This window comes from Motacilla alba, chromosome 14 (assembly GCF_015832195.1).
Source record: "Motacilla alba alba isolate MOTALB_02 chromosome 14, Motacilla_alba_V1.0_pri, whole genome shotgun sequence".
Taxonomy (NCBI): domain Eukaryota; kingdom Metazoa; phylum Chordata; class Aves; order Passeriformes; family Motacillidae; genus Motacilla; species Motacilla alba.
Window position 1 is genome coordinate 1,200,873 of NC_052029.1, and position 17,798 is coordinate 1,218,670.

Sequence of the window (17,798 nt, forward strand, 5' to 3'; positions counted from 1 at the left end):
CTTCCATTGCTGGTGGTGCTCTGGGGAGCCTGAGAGAGCCGTGCAGTAAGTGCTACCAACCCCTCTATGAGGAAGAAGAGTTCCTTGTTGAGAGTCCACACCGATCTAAACCCTAATTGTGTTAACCTCTCCCAAGTGGTCCTTTGTCAAGAGGATGAGAAAATGTATTGGATGGCCCGGAATCCCGCCACTTTTAGGCAGCAACTCCTGGGAGAGTGCCCTGTGGGAGAAGCCTGGTTGTGCCTTGAACGTGATGTTACTGAAGCAGGCCTGGCAGATATAGTCAAAGAGAAAGAGATAGGAAAAGCGATAAGAGAACAAGACCATTTAGAGAGAGCCCGAGGTAAGAATCTATTCATAGATTCAGTGGAAAGAATCAGCCACGAACTGAATCTAACTCATTGTTGGGTTTGTGGAAGTACCCAGATAATCGAAATTTGGCCATGGGAAGGGATTAGCTGAGGGCCATTGGAGATCTTAAAATAGATACAGAATAACCCAGAATTGAGTGTTACAGAGGTGAGGGGGAAAGAACAATGGAATCTGAAAGCAAGAATAATAGGAGAAAAATGTATTTTAAGAAAAGGGAAAGGGTACAGTACGCCAGTAGGAAAAATAGCTTGTAAAAGGTATTTAGCAGTAAAGAACTCTGCTACCCGGTGGATCCCAAGAGATCCAAATAGATTTTGGTCTGTTGAGAAAAAAGAAGGGAAGAAGTGTATCTACCATGAGGCATATGGACTTTATGAGTGTGCTGAAAAAGGGATAAATCCCTTTTGGGGAATGAAAGAAATTTCTAAATATTGGGAATGCCCAAGAGAAATAAGAACACATTTTGGGAGGCCCCTAAACACCTGTTTTGGATCTCTGGTACTACAGCATACACTAAATTGCCAGGAGACTGGTCTGGCAGTTGCATCATTGGAATTATAAAACCAGCTTTATTTTTATAACCCAAAGAATCTGGATCAAGTTTAGGAGTTCCTATATATGATGATTTACGAAAAACCAAACGGAAGAGGCGAAGTGCAATAGAAATTGGGGGAATACAAAATTGGAAAAGTGAGGTTTGAACACCAAGAAAAATTATCAAGACTTATGGCCCAGCCACCTGGGCTCAAGATGGGTCCTGGGGTCATCGGACCCCGATATATATGTTAAACAGAATCATCAGGCTTCAGGCAATATTAGAGATAATATCTAATCAGACCTTGTTAGCTCTTGATCATATTAATGACCAACTCACCCAAACCAGAACAGTAATTTATCAAATCAGATTAGCTGTGGCAGTCATTAGAAACATCTCAAAAGAAACAAGAAAACTAGCATATGTAGGTAACCAAGAATATGTCCCTCAATAATTCCAGTTGTTGGGATAGCCTATGGGCTTTCAAAGGAGATTGGTGGGAGAAGGTAGCTTTCTTCACTGTGTGTACACTTGCTGGTTTGCTCTTTTTACCATGCTTACTTCCCTGATTAATTAAAATGGTAACATCTGCCGTGCAGACCAACCTAGGGATCTCTGAAGAAATTAACCTGAAGAAACCAGAAAAGGTTAATGAGGTAACCATGATCACCAGAGTGCTCAGGAAATTTATAATCAATATTAAAAATTAAGGAAATTCTATGAGTCAGAAACTGTAAGTTGATGTGGGCTTAAGCCTGATCAAAGAAAAAGAGGAGGGACTGTTATGAGTAGAAAAGTTGTCCATTTTTTTTAAAGTTGCAGAGGTAACAGGTTAAACCAATTGCTGCTAAGTCGAAGTTTTAAGTATTTATATATACTTATTATTTAAGTATATATATATATATAAATAATATTTAAATATTATTTATATTTCATGTTGTAATCACCTGTTGTTAATAGTTTTTCTTTAATTACCTGTTGTTGGTGGTTAGAAATCCCTCTTCGTCGGGTATCAGCCTGCTGCTTCCTGGAAAACGGCACACGAGACTGTGAGGAGGAGGGGACATCGGAGCTGGTATGCGAGTGTGGAAACATCCCACCAAATCTAGCAGGAAAAACCCCTAAAACAAGGAGCCCAAATGAAATTAAGAGATCTAAGTGATGTCTAGAGGCGAGGAACTGAATCCAGTGTCTGCAGCTCCAGTCTGCCTCCTCTTCTGTGCCTCTCCTAGGAGCAGTGGTGGCATGTGCTGTTCTCCCTACCCGAGCTGGTTTTTCTAATAAAGGTATTAAAAAGGAGAAAGATCTGCTGCCCAATTTATTTCTGCCCAAATGCTGAAGAATGCTGCCCAAATTATATTGAAGGCCTCAGGACACTGGAGCCACGGCACACAGAGGGAGCAGATTGGGGTCATTCCTGGGACACAAAGGACCCAGGCAGGGAAGAGTGAAGGGGTGCAGAGGCAGGGGCTGAGGTGCCACCCCCACGGGGACAGCACTGTGAGTAGCCCTGAGCTGAACCTCCCATGACCAGCGCAGGGAGCCGGGGTGGGCAGCCGCGTCCTGGCCAGCACGGTGACCTTTGGAGTGGGAGGTCCCGCCAAGGTGTCCCCGCGTGGCAGGAGGTGCAGACCCGGCTACCCCGCAGTGTCCACCGGCCGCCCCTGTGGCTGGCGACAGCAGCCAGAGTTTTGGGGAGAGACCGTGCGACAAACACACCGGGGTCTCTGGGAGGCTCCAGGGGCCGCAAAGCCACCCCACGAGGGTGACTTTTGCCCTTCCGCCGCGTTGGCCCGGCAGTGGCTCGGGAGGGAGGGGTGTAGGAGGGTAAAAGCCTCCCATAAAAGCCCAGCAGCCCCTGGCCCTGGTGGGTGCCAGGCACGCGTGGACCCTTCGCGGGTGTGCATCCACTGCTGTCACCCCCAAACCTGTCACTGTGCCTAAATGCAACCCTGACCCACGGGATGTCACCACTGGCTGTCATCCGCCTTGTAACGTTAGTCTCCCCCCGGACTTGCCCGGGGTTTCTAAGCGCTTGTTGGCGCATCCCTGAGCTTTCCCATGCTTGGAAGCGCTGAACCCCTAATCCTTGTGCTCCAGATGGATCCCTCCGGATCTCCGTCTCCGGTGACAGCTGTCGCGGAAAGGGTGGGTGGGGGTCCCCGTTTTCCCGGGGTGTCCGCGCAAAGCCTCACTGTGTCCGTTCCGGGGGTGTCGCTGCGTGCCGGGGCAGCGGCCGTGCCGGAGCCGGGGGTCCCCGCGGGGCGGTGGCTCCGAGGGGCGGCGGGGCGGGAGCGCTCCCGGGCGCGCCGCTGGTGTAGTGGTATCATGCAAGATTCCCATTCTTGCGACCCGGGTTCGATTCCCGGGCGGCGCAGTTCTTTATTTTTCCTTCCCTCCGCCTTGTCCCCTCCCCGCCGTGCGGAGCTCCTCCCGCGGCGCGGGGCGGTGCCGGCAGCTGCGGCTCCCCGCTCGCCCCGGCCATGCAGGTCCCGGCGGCCGCGGAGCGCAACAAGGGCCCGATCCTGGCGGTGCTGCGGCAGTGCGCGGCGCCGGGCGCGGGGCCGGGCGCGCTGCGGGTGCTGGAGGTGGGCGCGGGCGCGGGGCTCCACGCTGCGCACTTCGCGCGGGCGCTGCCGCAGACGCGCTGGCAGCCCTCGGACATCGACCCGCGGGCGCTGCGCAGGTGAGCGGGGCCGGGGGTCCCGGGGGGACGGGGGACCCCGGAGGACTGCGAGGGCACCGCCTGCAGCCCCCTCCCACGGGCCCATGGACCCGCGGCCCCGGTTCCCTGCTCCCCGTTTTATTTTTTTCTTTATTTATTGTATTCCGTTTGGGGATTTTGGGAAAACCCCAATGTCTAATTCTCCTGCAGTCCTGGCTCTCCTGCTCAGTGCTTTGCTCCCTCCAGGAAAACCCCGATGTCCGGCTCTAAGAAGAACTGGATACGTATTTTCTCCCAGAGAAAACCCACTCCACAGTGGGCCCAGGCTCCACAATTTTTTTTTTTCAGGAAAAAACCCAGTAACCAACTCTCCAGCAGCCCGAGCTCCCCTGCTCAGTACTGTATTCTTTCCAGGAAAACCCCAATATTCTGCTCTCAGATGAGCTTAATGTGTATTATTTTCGCAGCAAAGACCCCCTTGGACAGCCCAAGCTCTCTGGCTTGATGCTTTATTTTTTCCAGGCAAACCACAATATTGAACTTTTGCCCAGCCCAGGCTCCCCAGGCCAATACTCACTATATTTTTTTCAATAAATCCCCAATATCCAACTCCCAGACACCCCATGCCCCCCAGCTCAGGTCTTTATTTTTCCCAGAAAACTCCCAAAATGCAGCTTTCCACTGTAGAAGAAAAGTAAGCCTGGTGGGGAGATCTGGAACCAGCCCCTGTTCAGGAGGAGTTTTGTGCTGCCCCCCGAGCAGCACCCACCACCCTGGGTAAAAATAATCTCCAGGCTGGGAGGCTGCAGGAGCTGAGACCTAGGTGGTGAATGTGCCAAAAAGGGTGTAAATAACACCAAAATCAGGAGGTGCTGGTGCAGTGGTGCCAGTGGGGTTCCTCACAAGGGGAGAGTGCCCCAAACTGGGGGAGGTTAGGCCCTGAGGCCTCTGCATCCACATGCTGCTGGTTGTCCAGGTGCTTCCAGTTCTCCATCTCAGCAAAGGGCTGGGCAGGGAGCCACCAGGCTGTGCTGCACCCAACGTCCCTTTGTGGGTGTTTTTCCACTTCTGGGAGTCCGTGCAGGGCTTTGTCCCTGCCTGCAGCGGCTGCTTGGGGCTGCACGGGGCACCCAGCTGGGCTTGACATAGGGTTTGGGGCCCACAGCATCGCTGCCTACGTGGAGGCCACAGGGGTGCCCAACCTGCTGCCCCCCATCCAGCTGGACGTGTCACAGGGCTGGGAGACCTGGGGGGGCATCCAGCCCGCCACCCTGGACCTCCTCGTCAGCATCAACATGATGCACATTGCAGAGCTGCGCTGCACCGAGGTGAGCCACCCTTGGCAGCCCCCATCCCCTGCCAGGGCCCAGGGGTTGCTCCCGGGAGTGTCCCCGGCCCCCTGACCCGGTCCCCACCTCTCTCGTTCCCCAGGGCCTGTTCAGGGGTGCCGGGGTGCTGCTGAAGCCCGGAGGTGTGCTCTTCACCTATGGGGTGGGTCACCTGTCCTGGTGCAGGAGCATCCTGGGGGGTGCAGGGTGTCAGAGCAGATACTGGGGGGCAGGTGGGAGGGCAGCTCCAGTCATGGCTTAGGGAGGGAGCTGGGAAATGCAGGGGCTTGGCTTTTGGGGGTTCTCTGCCTTTTGCAGCACATGCTGAGCCCTGAAAGAGGCAGTTGTGGAGGAGACGGATCCTGTCCTCCCTCACCTTATCCAAAGCAGAGTCTGGGGGTGCCTGCAGAGGGTGACAGGACTCCTTGGGGGTCGTGTCTCTTCCTGCTTGGCTTCTGTGCTTGGTGGGGACAGCAAGTCCCCACCAAGCCCGTGGAAGGAGGGCTGGGGTGCACGGGGTGGCTCCTGCCTGCAGCTCCAGCTGTGTCTCACCAGCCCTATGCCGTGGACGGCCGGATCAGCCCCCAGAGCAACGTGGACTTTGACCGCAGCCTGAGGCAGAGGTAGGAGGGGGCTGGGGGGCTCAGGCTCCGGGGGCCCCATCCTGTCCTCTCTGTCACGCCCCCGCAGCTGCAGGAAGCTCCCTCCCAGCGTGGTCCTTCAAGATAAGCCAGGCCTGAGGGCAGCCCCCCGGCTGGGGGTGCCCCCGGGGAGATGGGGCTGCTTTGGGTGTCCCTATGTGTGACCCGCGCCTCCCGCTCCGCAGGAATCCCGCCTGGGGGCTGCGGGACACGGCGCTGCTGCGGGAGCTGGCCGAGGCCAACGGGCTGTGCCTGGAGAGGATGGTAGGTGATGGGCCCTGGGGGCTGCCCGGGCCGCTGCGCACCCCTGAGCCCGGCTCTGTGCTTCCAGGTGGACATGCCGGCCAACAACAAGAGCCTGATCTTCCGCAAGCTGTAATCTGCCCTGACAGCACTTCCTCCCGGCGCTGCTGTCCCCACTGCTGCCTCCTGCAGGGTGTCACCGTCCCACCGAGGCTGCCACTGGGGCTAGGGGCGGCAGGGATGGGACGGAGTCCCTCTCACCCAGCTGGGGCTGACTTGGCTGGGCGGGGTCCATCTCCCCTGGTGCCTTTGGGGCTCCCTTTGCAGTGGGGTGCCCCAGCCTGGGCCACAAGACCCGGCACAGCTGCCTCGGGGGGGCACAGGTTGGGGGAGGGGCGGTACCCCTGGGCATGGGGGAGACTCCTTGCTCCATTTCCTCAGAGGATGCTGTGCTGATGGGTGTCTCCCTTCCCCCTTTCTGCAGGATTGTGCTGCTGCCCCCCCAATAAACTCTGTGGCTTTGCCCCCCACACCCCAGCAGCTCCCTGATGTTTTCAGCACAAACACTGGGGGTGGGGGTGCCCCCAGTTCCAACTCCAGCACCAATGAAAGGGTCAGGTCCAGCACCCAGGGGTGTTACACTGGGCACAGAAGCTTTGGTGAAGTGGGAAGATTTTATGAGTGGGGTGTTCCTGGCAGATCTCCCACCCCTCTGCAACCCAACACAGTTCTCTATTGCTTTTGGACAGGCTGAGGTAGGGGTCACACGGTGCGGGAAACATGCAGCAGATAAATTATAGTGGAGGTGGGAGCTGATCTGGGGCTCAGCATGGGGTTGGGGAGAACTACCTGACAGTGGTAACCTCTAGACACAGGCACTCCCTCAGGCTGCCCCCTCTGTGCTGTGTCTGCAGCTCCCCCGTCAGCACATCCTGATTCTCCCCTAGTCCTGGAAGCGGTTCAGGAGGTCGCAGGTTTTCTTCTCCATCAGCTCGTAGATCTTCTTCACCCGTTTGTCGTTGGCCGCTCGGACGTAGCTGCTGGGGTCCAGCGTGGCCATTCCATCGTGCACCTCGCCCATGATGATCAGGGGCCCGTCCTCTGCCGTCATGTTGGGGCAGGGGCAGCTCCAGTCCATGTCGGTCAAGGTCACCTCCAGGTACTTGATATTGAAGAACTTGAGGCCCATCTTCTCATCCTTGAGGACGTCCTCAAGAGCAAAGCGGGCTATGCCGGAGTCCTGGTCCTCCACGATCTCCATGAGCCGCCCCACGATGGCGAAGTCGCTGCGGCAGAGGCTCAGCACCATCTTGCTCTTCAGGCGGCAAGCCTTGCACTGCAGGCTCTTGGGGAAGGGGCACACGTCCTCGCAGGTCTCCTTGCTCTCAAAGTTGTTGGTGTTGCCCTCGCAGCCGCCGTAGACGAAGGAGTGGCATTGCTTCAGCAGGTGATTGTACGCCCAGCGCGGCTCCCAGTTCTGGCAGGGCCCCTGCACCATGGGCAGGAGGCAGGTGGGGCGGGCGCTGCCCAGGCAGGCGGCTCGGCACTCCTCGTACGTCTCGAAGTGGTTCCTGTTGGCCCCGCAGCCGCCGTAGCGGAAGGTCAGGCAGGAGCCCTGCTTGGCGTCAAAATGCCAGCGCACTTCCGTGGCCTCGCACCGCCGCCGGTCCGGCTCCTTCAGGCACTCGGCGCTGGGGAAGGGCTGGGGGATGCCGGTCCGCGGGGTCCCCCCCGGCTCCCGCCTGAGCACCGACAGCGGGAAGTCGGCGCGGAGCAGCCCGGCGGCGTTCCGGGCCGTGCAGGTGTAGATGCCGGCGTCCTCGTGGCGGGCGTTGTAGATGACCAGCTGGCCGATGTTGGTGACCACCACGTTACCGTACATCTGGTCCGGCCGCATGATGAAGTTCTCCTCCCGCTCGCTCTGCTTCTCCCAGGTGATGTCGGGCTGCGGGCGCCCGCTCACGTCGCAGCGGAAGCTGACGGTGCCGCCGGCGCGCACGGACTGGTGGAAGGGGTTGGTGTAGAGGGCGGGGGGCACCGGCACCTCGGGGCCCGCGCCCGGCGTGGGTCGCGCCGTGGTCTCCTGCGGCACGGGGCTGGTGTCGGGCCAGGTGAAGATGTGCTTGCAGGGCACGGTGGTGAGGCGGGTGCCGCGCAGACACGCCTCGGCGTCCATGTAGCACTTGTTGTAGTAGGTGAGGCCGTCGGAGGCGCAGGTGAAGTTGGGCTCCTTCTCGCAGCGGTCCTTGCACTTGCAGACGGGCTGCCCGTCCCAGATGTCGCAGTCGGAGCCCTGCTGCGCGCACACGAAGCTCTCGCAGGAGGCTGCGGGCGCCAGCGCCAGCGCCGGAACGCTGCCGTCGGCAAAGCGTGCGGCCACGCAGCTCCGCAGCCCACACACGTTGGTGCAGCATTTCTCAAAGTCTTCACAGTCCTGGTCGGGGAGGGAGAAGAGATTGTGGGGGGGACGTGGCGGTCACCGCTGTGCTGGGGCTGTGGGTGCTGTTCCCACCCCTGTGGGACTTTCGGGTGAGCAGGTGTCCCTGCACAGCCCTGTGCACCTTCAGCATCGCTGGGCTCCAGCTAAGAGCCAGACCTCCCCGGCACAGTTGCACCAGCCCCAGCCCACCCTCAGCACCCCCAGGATGTTTGGGGGTGCACCGCAGTGATGACGGTCCCTTCTCCCCACAGCAGAGAGCAACTTGCCCTTTGCTGGCTGAGGGGAGGCAGAACGCCTACAGATGAATTGTGAAGGAGTCTCCCCTCGGAGTTCAGACAGCCCTAACCGGGGTGGAGTTACCCCTGCTCAGCCTGGTGGAGCCAGGGCTCTCTGGAATGGACAGCCCGGTCCGTAGGTGGGCTCCGGCCCTCAGGGAAAAGTTGGGAGAGGATTCTGTCCTCGGCCTGATGGGGCCCGTATCCCAGCACACCCATTCCCTTCACCCCAGCTAGCCCTTTGACAGGGTGGAAACATCCTGGGGGTGCACGGGGAGGGTGTTCTGACCATGGGACACGGTCTGAGAGGGTGACATGAGAGGGCAACGAGCAGTTTCTCTGCCTGTGGAAGACTGGGGAGCCCAGCAGACAGGAGGGGCTTAGGGGGCAAAGCTGCAGCGGGGCTGAGCCCTCTGAAACAACTGAACCGGCTGTGCCACCCAGTACAGGACCCACACCCCAAAGCATCTCCTTCGGGGACCTTGGGATACCCCCCCAAACCCTCTTACCACCCGCCGCCCCCGCAGCCCCCCCGCTCACCTGGTCGGTCTGGCACTCCCGCTCGCAGGTGCTCTGGGCGTCCACCCACAGGTTGGGGTTCAGCTGGTTGGGGCAGACGCCCAGGTGCCGCATCCTGCCCGGCTGCAGGCTCAGCCCGGCCGCCGCCGCCAGCACGGGCAGGAGCAGCGCGATGCCCACGGGGACCCGCTGCCGGCCCGCAGGCTGGCCCCGGGCCCCGCGCCCGCCTCTCCCACGAGGAGCCATCGGGCCACCCCGCGCTGCCGGCCTGCCTCACTGGCGAGGGCTCGGGATAAATCACATTCAGGACGGACGGGATGAGGGAGAAGGCGGGCGGGGGGACAAAGAGTAGGAGGAGAGGACCAAACCTCTGTCCTTCAGCACACCCGGCGCCCGCCGGACCACCGGCGATGCCGCCCGCCGCCTCCATCCATCGCCGCCGCTCGGGTCTCGGGGCGCGGGGGAAACGGCGCCAGTGGCTCTCGGGGCTCAGTCCATCCCCGGCACGGCCAGCGGGGCGAGTGGGGTGGAAGGGGAGGACGGGAAGGTTGTAATCTGAATCCCCTCCCTTCCCACTGATGTTTCTGGGTGTTTGGAATGGGAAAGGCGCTGACCTCAGCCTCTAACCCCGGCGAGCCCGGCGATCCCTGGGCAAACACGGGGGGAGATCAAAGGCAGAATGCAGAAAGTCTCCAAAGAGGGAGAGTGAAAGGGGGGGCGAGGGGGGGCGCACACGAAAACCCGCCCGGCCCACGGAGCCGAATTCCTGCAGGATGAGAAAACAGCCGGAGCCTGCGGTCCCCTCGGACGGGGCGGCGGCGGGAGGTACGCGGAGCCCGCGGAGCCGGGACCCGGCTGGCCCGGGCGTCCCTCACCCCGCACCGCATCTCTGGGCACCCACCGGCCCCACAGCCGAAGGTGCCCGGGAACGGAATACCGGCACGGATCAATCCCTGCTTTCCAGCCCGCATGTGCTGCTGGCACGGGACCGTGTCTCGCCTGGCGGGCTGGGTGTCCACCCAGCCCCCCTGGAGGGGCTCCCTCAGCCCCCTGGGGCTCCCAGCCCTCCCTTCCCGACGATTTACAGCCAGGATGTTTCCTGGGCCACACCAGACCCCGGCATACTGTGCTTGGGCTCAACCAGCACGTCCCGCACCAGCCCAGAGCTGGCAGGAGCCGACCCCGGCTCCCAGGCCAGATCCCCCTAATCCCCGATGGAGACTGACCTGCAGCAGGAACATTTCATGGCATTTTGGGAGCATTAACTCTTCCGGCTCTGGTGAGAGCCTCAGCCCTGAGGGGGGTTTGCAGCCCCTGTGAAACAGCAAACCCGAGGGTGTTTTGCCCCGGGGAGCTGCTCAGCACCTCCATTCTCCCCTCTTGGGGAGCATGTGGTGGAGAGGACAAAAAAACAGTGGGAGCCCTTTCCTTTTTTGTTGGTTTTTTGTTTCTGTTTTTTGGGGTTTTTTGTTGTTTTTTTATGTGGTGGTGGTTGTTTTTTTTTTTTTTTTTTTTTTTTTTTTTTTTTTTTTTTGTGGTGGGGGTGATCCAACCCACCCCCACTCCAGAGCTGCTTTCACATGTAATGGTTTGGTGCTCCCCCAGTCTGTGGCTCCTTGGGGAAGCCCTTTTGCCCCAGACCAGGTGATTCGGGGGACCCTCAACATCCCCACGCTGGTGTGAGCAGGGTGCAGCCACAATGCTCTGGCACGGTGACCTCCAGCCAGTAGCACTGACGGAGTGCTGTGACTGGCCACCCCTGCCCTTCCCTGCCAGCACATGGCTGCACTGCTGCTGCCTCTGGGCTGCCCATGGTGATTCTTGGGGCTCCCCAGGGCCCAAAACCCCAAAGCACAGTCAGGTCTGTCAGCAGCTGGCCATGACCATGCATGGAGGGCTGGAGCGTGTCCCATGGCTATGCCCTGAATCCTGTTCCACAGCCAAGCAGGCACCCAAGGGTCCATCCAGCTGCAGATGCTGGGGGAAGGTTATGCTGCCCTGGGACACTCATGGGGAGGCTGATGTTCTGCAAACAGGGAATTGCATCAGGCTAGCCCAGGCAGGAGCTGCCAGGGCCTGTACCCTGCATGCCCTGGCAGCCTGAAAACCCCAGACTGACCCAGCTGGCCCCAGGCACCCGCTGCCTGGAGATCCCCGATCCACACATCCACAGACTCCAGCTGGGAAGCAACGTGGCAGATGCACGTCACCTTGGTCCCCAGGGCCACAGCCCAGAGGCATAGGGCCACTTTGGGGTGTCCCAGAGTCCTTCCACAGGGGAACTGGTGCAGGAGGCAAGGGGGAACAAGACCTGGAGCCCAACTTCTGCCCATACCCATGTCTGAGCTCTGTGTGGTCACAGCACGATGCCAGTGCCAGGCTCTGGGTTGGTTCTTGCCCCACTGTCCCTTTCCAGAGCCAGGGGGTGGCACGTGTCTCACACCGGAGCCCAAGGTGCGTCACACCCGTTCTCTCAAGATCAGAAGCTGCAAGGACAAGCCAGGAACCTTCACCTCAGTGTTGCAAGGCTGGATGGAGGAATGGCAGCTGCTGCATGGCTGGAAAAGCAGCTCCCAACAACTGGATATCCTCACCCACACCTTGGGACCCCGACCCAGCCTCTTTTAGTGCTTCTTCAGCTGAAGGTGAATGACAAAGCAACTCTTCCCACCCTGACCAAACCCACAGAAATTCCACCATCTCAACAGCTCCCAGCTGTTCACCTCCATGTGTTCAGGCACCAACTGCACCCTAGAACAGGGATCTTTGTGGGTCACTTTCAAAGATCCCAAACACAGATGAGGGTTTTACGGTTCATCTTCACCCTCCAAGACAAGAAACTGGCTCAGCACCGTGTCCTGGAGGGAAGGGTGCCATGCCACGTATCCCTGCTCCCAGAACCTGCTGCACCCGGCAGGCTCCTGCCCCTCCAATGCACCCCTGGGCAGCTGCACCCTCATTTTCAAGCATCTTGCAGTTCTATGAAGATCACCACCTCTTCCCAGCCTATGTGGGACAGTGGGACCAACCCAAGAAACCTCACATCAGAAAGATGGGTGCAGAGAAACACACTCAGTGACCAAAGACCTGAATCATCCCAGAGCAACCTGCTCCCTCCTTTCTCCGAGGAGCAGAGAGCCTTGAAGCTCTGCCAGCCTTCCCACCCCGCTCAGGCTGTGCAGTGTTTTCCTGCCCGGCTCTTCCCAGGCAGACAGCTGCGGCCCCGCAGCCCCCGCTGCTCCGCCCTAATGGGCTCCGGCTGTCCCGACCCCACCTGAAACCACACACAGCCTTTGTTTCGGCCCTGGGAGAGGGAACAGACACTTCCAGAACCCCCTGAAGAAAAAGAGGAAAAAAAAGCGCTGTGTGACTCTTCCCTGACCAGGCTTTCACCTTAGCTCCAGGGTTTTCCAGGCTGCAGACACGATCTCATTTCCCCCTGCCCCCTCCCAGCCCCAGCAATTACTACTTAAGCTGTTAAAACAAGCGTGGCCAGTCTGGTACGAAGTGGAAAATCTGATCCTAGGGAAGTGAGAAGGCAGGGGAAAAGGGAGGTCAAGGGGAGGTGGGCTGGGAGAAGGGGATCAGACAAGAAGTCTCCCTCCACCCCAGGATCCAATCCCCCTTCTCTGGGGCTCCTGAAACCTCCAAAGGTGCCACTCCGGTGCGACATTGGTGCTCTGAGCTCCCTGCAGCATCCTCTCCCTTTCAGTCCCATTCGTCCCAGGACGGCTTCCAGCTTGCTCCAGTCTGGGCTGCCACAGCACTCTCTGCTCCCCCACGATCACCCAGACCCAAAGAAAGGATTTAGGGTTTGACTGTACTTGTCCTGCCCCGTGGAGCAGGGACTGGGCACAACTCCTGGCAAACCGCTCGAGAGCGTGGCTTCCTCCAGCCACCAGTGGGACCAGCCCTGTTGGAGATGAGTTTGTGTTTTCTTAGGGCTCCACTACCCCAAATCAGTGGTTCTGTGAGAATCAAGAACACATTTATCTTCTGTGTCTACAAAACAGGAATCATGGCTCCCCAGAAAATGTAATTCAAGTTATTTTGTGGATGACCTGGAAATGGGAATATACACCTGTAACACGAACAGTCCCAAATCCACAGGCATGGGAAAAACCAACACCTTTTTCGCTTCAACCTCTTCCCAGCCCACACAAAAATGGATACAACTTCTCCTCTTTCAGTTGGTACTTCAAAACAAACAAAAAGACTTTAATTTATACAAAACAAAACCATGTAGAATCAGTTAAACAACACTGACTGTACAAAGAAATAAAAAAATAAAAGGATAGTCCAAAAAAACCCAACTCAGGAATGGTACAAGTGTTGGAGAGCAGCTACAGACTAGTGTTGACATCAGATGCAAGAATCGTTTTCTTTTAAATTAAAAAATAAAAAAGTTTGTTGCTGGGCAATCACTCCAGGGAAATCTTCCATCCCCACTCCAGACAGGATCTGCAAGACTTTACAGGGTGACAAAACCTAAACCAACCAAAGGGAAACAGCACGGGGAGGTGGCACACGTGGCACAGCCAAACCAAAGCAGAGGTACAGCGAGTTTTGAGACATGCAGCAGCTTGGTGATTCCAGGAAGGATCCCTTTATCCCTCTTCGTCCCACACACCGCCGCCAGGCCGGGGATGATTCCTGGGAGGAGCTGCCCTCGGCGGTGCCGGTCACCTGTTGGCCGTATATCCCTGTGCTGCTGAGCCAGCGATTGTCTTCTGCTGTGTGTTAAGTGATGGGAAACAGGTGCCAGCCATCCAGACAGGTTCTCCAAATCCCCTGGCCTTCGTGCCACCGGGACAGCCCGGCTGTGGCTTTGCTCTCGAGCCAAAGCAACTCTTCAAAGGATTCCTCTCCCCCTCCACCTGCCTGGGGTTTAATTCTGTCCTCGCTCACTTGAGCTGGGTGATAAAGCATGAGAGAGCCAAGCCAAGAGACCTGCCCGTGCTGTGCTCTGCAGGGAGGGGAGGGGGAAGCCTCCAGCACTCCCCAGGTCGGCTTGGGAGCAAGGGAAGCGGTGTCCCCACAGGGGGACGGGTCCGTCCTGTCCCTGCTGCCTGGACACCGTGGGTCCGTCGGCCGTGCGGGAGCTGCAGCAGCTTCATTCTGCCCATCAGTGCCCCAGGCTGCCTGGAAAGGGGGAGCAGAGCAAGCTGTTCCCAGGAGGAGATGGCAGCACTGTACACTTCACTTGCTATCCCACTACTCACAGTCTACACTCCCTGGCCACCTATGAGAACCTGCCACCACAGCCCAGCCCCACTGCCAGGCTCCCTCAGCTTCTGGAATAAGGGCTGCGTGCTATTTCTCAGTTTGCAGGTGAATTTCCAGCACAGGTCAGCTGTGGAACAAAGCCAGAGAGGCAGGTGCACTTGCTTGAAAGAAGATCCATCCCAAGCTATTGCCCCTCCAAGATCCAGGAGCCATGCCATGGAGCAAAGCAGTTTGCTCTCCCGGCCTCCTGGGCTTGCTCCAAGAGCCAGGTGATTTTGCCACTGAGGGACCTGGAGATCGCCATTTCCTCACCCCAAACTTCCACCTTCCCAGTCCCTGCTCCTTCACGCTCCAGTGGGAAAAGCCACTTCTGTCCTTTCCCACTTTCATCCAGGAGGAGCCACAGCAGCGCGAGCTCAGGCAGCATCTTTGTAAAAGCAAAGATGGAAGCAGCCAGGATCCAGGAGCTGTCACACGTGGCACTGTCATGGATAGAGGGCACTAGAAGCAAAGGATGAGACTTTGCAACAATAAGGGACAAAATTCAGCATTTTTCTTCTGCTTTAGGCACAATGCTTCCACCCCCTGCTCCCAAATCCCCGATGACAAAGCACAAAGTTAGCAAGGCCTCAGTCTGGCCCCAGAGCTGCCTCTTCCTCCTGCCTGCCAAAACCCTCCAACCCCCAGGACCCTGGCCTCGCTGCTCTGCTTCTCCATGCACTGCCATCCCACCCTGCCTTCAGCACCCACGGGTTCTAGTGAATGACAGGGATAGAGCAGCTTGGGGCACGTTCCACACCAATCGTCCTTTCCTTCTGCACATGTAGTATTTTAAAGCACCAGCATGAGCCCAGAGGTGAGGGAAAGTCTCTTAAAGCATTTATGTGTTTTCATTGGAAAATCCTCCACTTGTCCCCTTTGCTGACACTGGGAAAGTCAATCCAGTGCTTGTATTTACATGGCTGCATAAAATTTTCCCTGACTGCTTCTTAAAAAAACCCTTAAAAAACAAGTGATATTTATATATATGTATAATATTTACATAAATAAGTGAAGGCAGCGAACAGAGTGCTGCCTTCCCCTTTCCAATTGGCCAACTCTTGCCTCGTTTTCTGTTTTTTTTGGCAACAGCAGGTTAACATCCTGGTGCAAACTGTCATTAGTCCATTGTCCCTGTTTCTTTTTGTCTACATCCAATGATCACTATTGCACCAGCAATCTGTTCAGGAGGCCAAGAGTTAAAGTTGCAGCACAGACTCTCCTTGCCTACTCCCTTAAGCCTCTCAATCTTCCATTAAATCCATTGCTCCATTGAGACTGGATGAGCTTTTTTTCCCCTTCCCCCCTCCCTAACCCGGCAGCTGCTGAATTTTCCACCCCAGGCCAAGAGGCGAAGCCCAAAGCATTCTTGGAGGGTCACTTGGCAGATCCTCTCCCCGCCAGCGCTGCGGGATCCAGCCGGCACCACGCTTCTTCCTATGCCAAGCCAAAACGTGAGCACATTCCTAACGCTTGTGCGTGCCATTGGAAAAGCAACCGTGGCCCATCTGAAAGGATCCAGTGGAAAAGGGTTCAGTGTGCAAACAGCTGTACATCGGCGGGTGGGTGTGGATCTGACAGAAGCTCAGGGTGCCCATCCTGCTAAGAGATCTTGCAGTTGTTGCGTGAGCAGTTCTGTGGGGGGCTCTGGGGTGGCCGGATGGATTTGGATCTCTTCAAGCTGTTCCCTTTGCTGCTGCTCCCGCCCCCACTGCTGGCCAGGGAATAGGAGCGGCCGTGCATCATCACAGCGTTCATCCCGTTGGCCATGGAGAAGGATTTCAGGTGGCTCTTGATGGTGACGGGCAAGGGGAGCTTGTCGATGAGGTGCACCGGGGTGCAGGACACGATGGCTCGGCAGCACAGGTCCTGTAAGCTGAACACTGCAGGGAGAAAGGACCACGCAGTCAAGGGCCAGGAGATCTCCTGGGCTGCCCTTCCCCCACAACTATTCCTTACACTGCACAGCTCCAGCTCCTCAGGGAGACATGTCAATAATGATTGCACAGGAGTCAGGAGTAGGGAGCAGGATATTTAGGACAAAAGCTTGGGAAATCAAGGTGAGCTTTGCTGTTGGAGGTTTGTGCTTTGCCAGACACCAGCTTTGGTGTGAACACAGGGTTAGGCACTGCCAGCTCTGCTCTGCTTAGCAGCCGGAGCTGGCAGAGCCTGGCTCACAATCCTGACAGACACTTGGCTTCTCAACCCATCATCTGGCAACCAGGACATGCCTGGGAAAGAGGCAAGAGGGTCAGCAAGTCCTGAAACAGGACAGTGTCAGCTGGGATCTGCTCAGGGGCCAGTTCTCTGCAGAACCCCCAGGCCACAGAGACCCCAAAAAGCCAGAACACTCAGAACACCACTCTGCCTGCCCCAGTTTCCCAGCATCCTCCCAGCTCAGCCTGCACCATGTGAGCCTGCCTTGGGAAGTCCCTCTCCTTGCCGGGGAATTCCCAGCCAGGGGCCACACGAGGGCACTCGTTATCCTCCTGCCTGCCAAAGCCACGCTGTTATAAAATTTCCCGAGCAGGCAGATCCCCACTACCTGCTAGGGAGCCCCCGTTCATGGAATCACAGAACCATTTCCGTTAGAAAGGCCTTCTAAGACCATCGAGTCCAACCATTCCCCCAGCACTGCCAATGCCTCCATTAAACCGTGTCCCCAAGTGCCACATCTGCATCTTTTCTGAACACTTCCAGGGATGGTGACTCCACCGCTGCCCTGAGCAGCCTGTTTAAGTGCCTGACTACCCTTTTTGTGAGGAAACTTCTCTTAATGTCTAATCTAAGCCTCCTCCGGCACAATTTGCGGCCATTTCCTTTTGCCCTTTCCATTCCTAAGCAGGCAGTCTGCAGTCACAAATCCTCTGGAAAAGATGCAGCAAAGGTCTGTGCATTCAGCCCAGTCCCTGCGCACCATCCCTGTGACCGGCAGACCATGGCACAGCAGCCAGGCTGGGGACAGGAGCCCAGGCAGAAAATTTGGTGACTGGGGCTGGCAAACAGGATTTTCTCACACTGCTGAGCAGGGGCTGAAGGTCCATATGAGAGCAGGTCACCCCAGGAACACAGATCTGCTGCTGCTCAGACTGCAGTGGAACACACTGCTACCTCCAGCCAGGAATAATGTGGGAAGTGAGATGATTCTGCTTCAAACTCAACAGGCTGAGATGTAACATGGAACTGGCTTGTGGTTTCCCTCCATGTGGCACACATGCCTGGATATATGGAATAACCCAGCCCACTGCTGCATGCTGACAGCAGGGATGAGATTTAGTCCCTTTCAGCTCCTTGGGCACACTCTGCTTCCCTCCAAAACAAAGAAGACAGGCTCAGGCAAGGCAAGGTGTGAGGTGCTTACATTTGGATTTATCCCACACAGGCGTTTGATTGAAGTACTTTCAGTGTGGGAGCTTATTTGCCCTCAGCCTCATCCAGAGTAAGTGGAAAGGCAGAGGATGCCCCAGAGCACTTCAGGTCCCAGACATGCTGAACTGCGCTCTGGAGCTGCCCAT

At 57.4% G+C, this 17,798-nt stretch overlaps 3 protein-coding genes and 1 non-coding gene across 6 annotated transcripts in view; 2 read left to right on the forward strand and 2 right to left on the reverse strand.

The window, feature by feature from the left end:
• Positions 1–3,213: 3,213 nt before the first annotated feature.
• Positions 3,214–3,284, forward strand: TRNAG-CCC. Its single transcript has one exon. It is a non-coding gene; the product is annotated as a tRNA-Gly (tRNA).
• Positions 3,285–3,390: 106 nt separating this feature from the next.
• On the forward strand, positions 3,391–6,301 carry METTL26 (methyltransferase like 26). Of its 2 annotated transcripts, XM_038151806.1 has the most exons (6): positions 3,391–3,593; positions 4,738–4,900; positions 5,004–5,063; positions 5,456–5,523; positions 5,727–5,805; positions 5,873–6,301. In XM_038151806.1, the coding sequence occupies exons 1-6, from the start codon at positions 3,391–3,393 to the stop codon at positions 5,918–5,920; spliced, it is 621 nt and encodes a 206-aa protein (XP_038007734.1). In that variant the 3' UTR covers positions 5,921–6,301. The 2 variants fall into 2 exon arrangements, with proteins under 2 accessions (XP_038007734.1, XP_038007735.1); XM_038151807.1 differs by lacking the exon at positions 5,004–5,063.
• A 191-nt stretch (positions 6,302–6,492) lies between these two features.
• On the reverse strand, positions 6,493–9,597 carry WFIKKN1 (WAP, follistatin/kazal, immunoglobulin, kunitz and netrin domain containing 1). Its single transcript, XM_038151805.1, has 2 exons — positions 9,040–9,597; positions 6,493–8,218 (listed from the first exon to the last, which is right to left on the reverse strand). Exons 1-2 carry the CDS (start codon positions 9,262–9,264, stop codon positions 6,728–6,730), a joined length of 1,716 nt encoding a protein of 571 aa, XP_038007733.1. The 5' UTR covers positions 9,265–9,597; the 3' UTR covers positions 6,493–6,727.
• A 3,622-nt stretch (positions 9,598–13,219) lies between these two features.
• RAB40C (RAB40C, member RAS oncogene family) overlaps positions 13,220–17,798 on the reverse strand; it is a 36,969-nt gene continuing 32,390 nt past the window's right edge. For both annotated transcript variants that reach the window (XM_038150930.1, XM_038150929.1), the window contains one exon: positions 13,220–16,166. In XM_038150930.1, coding sequence (XP_038006858.1) covers positions 15,886–16,166 — 281 coding nt within the window. In that variant the 3' untranslated portion in view covers positions 13,220–15,885. The remainder of the gene's footprint in view (positions 16,167–17,798) is intronic.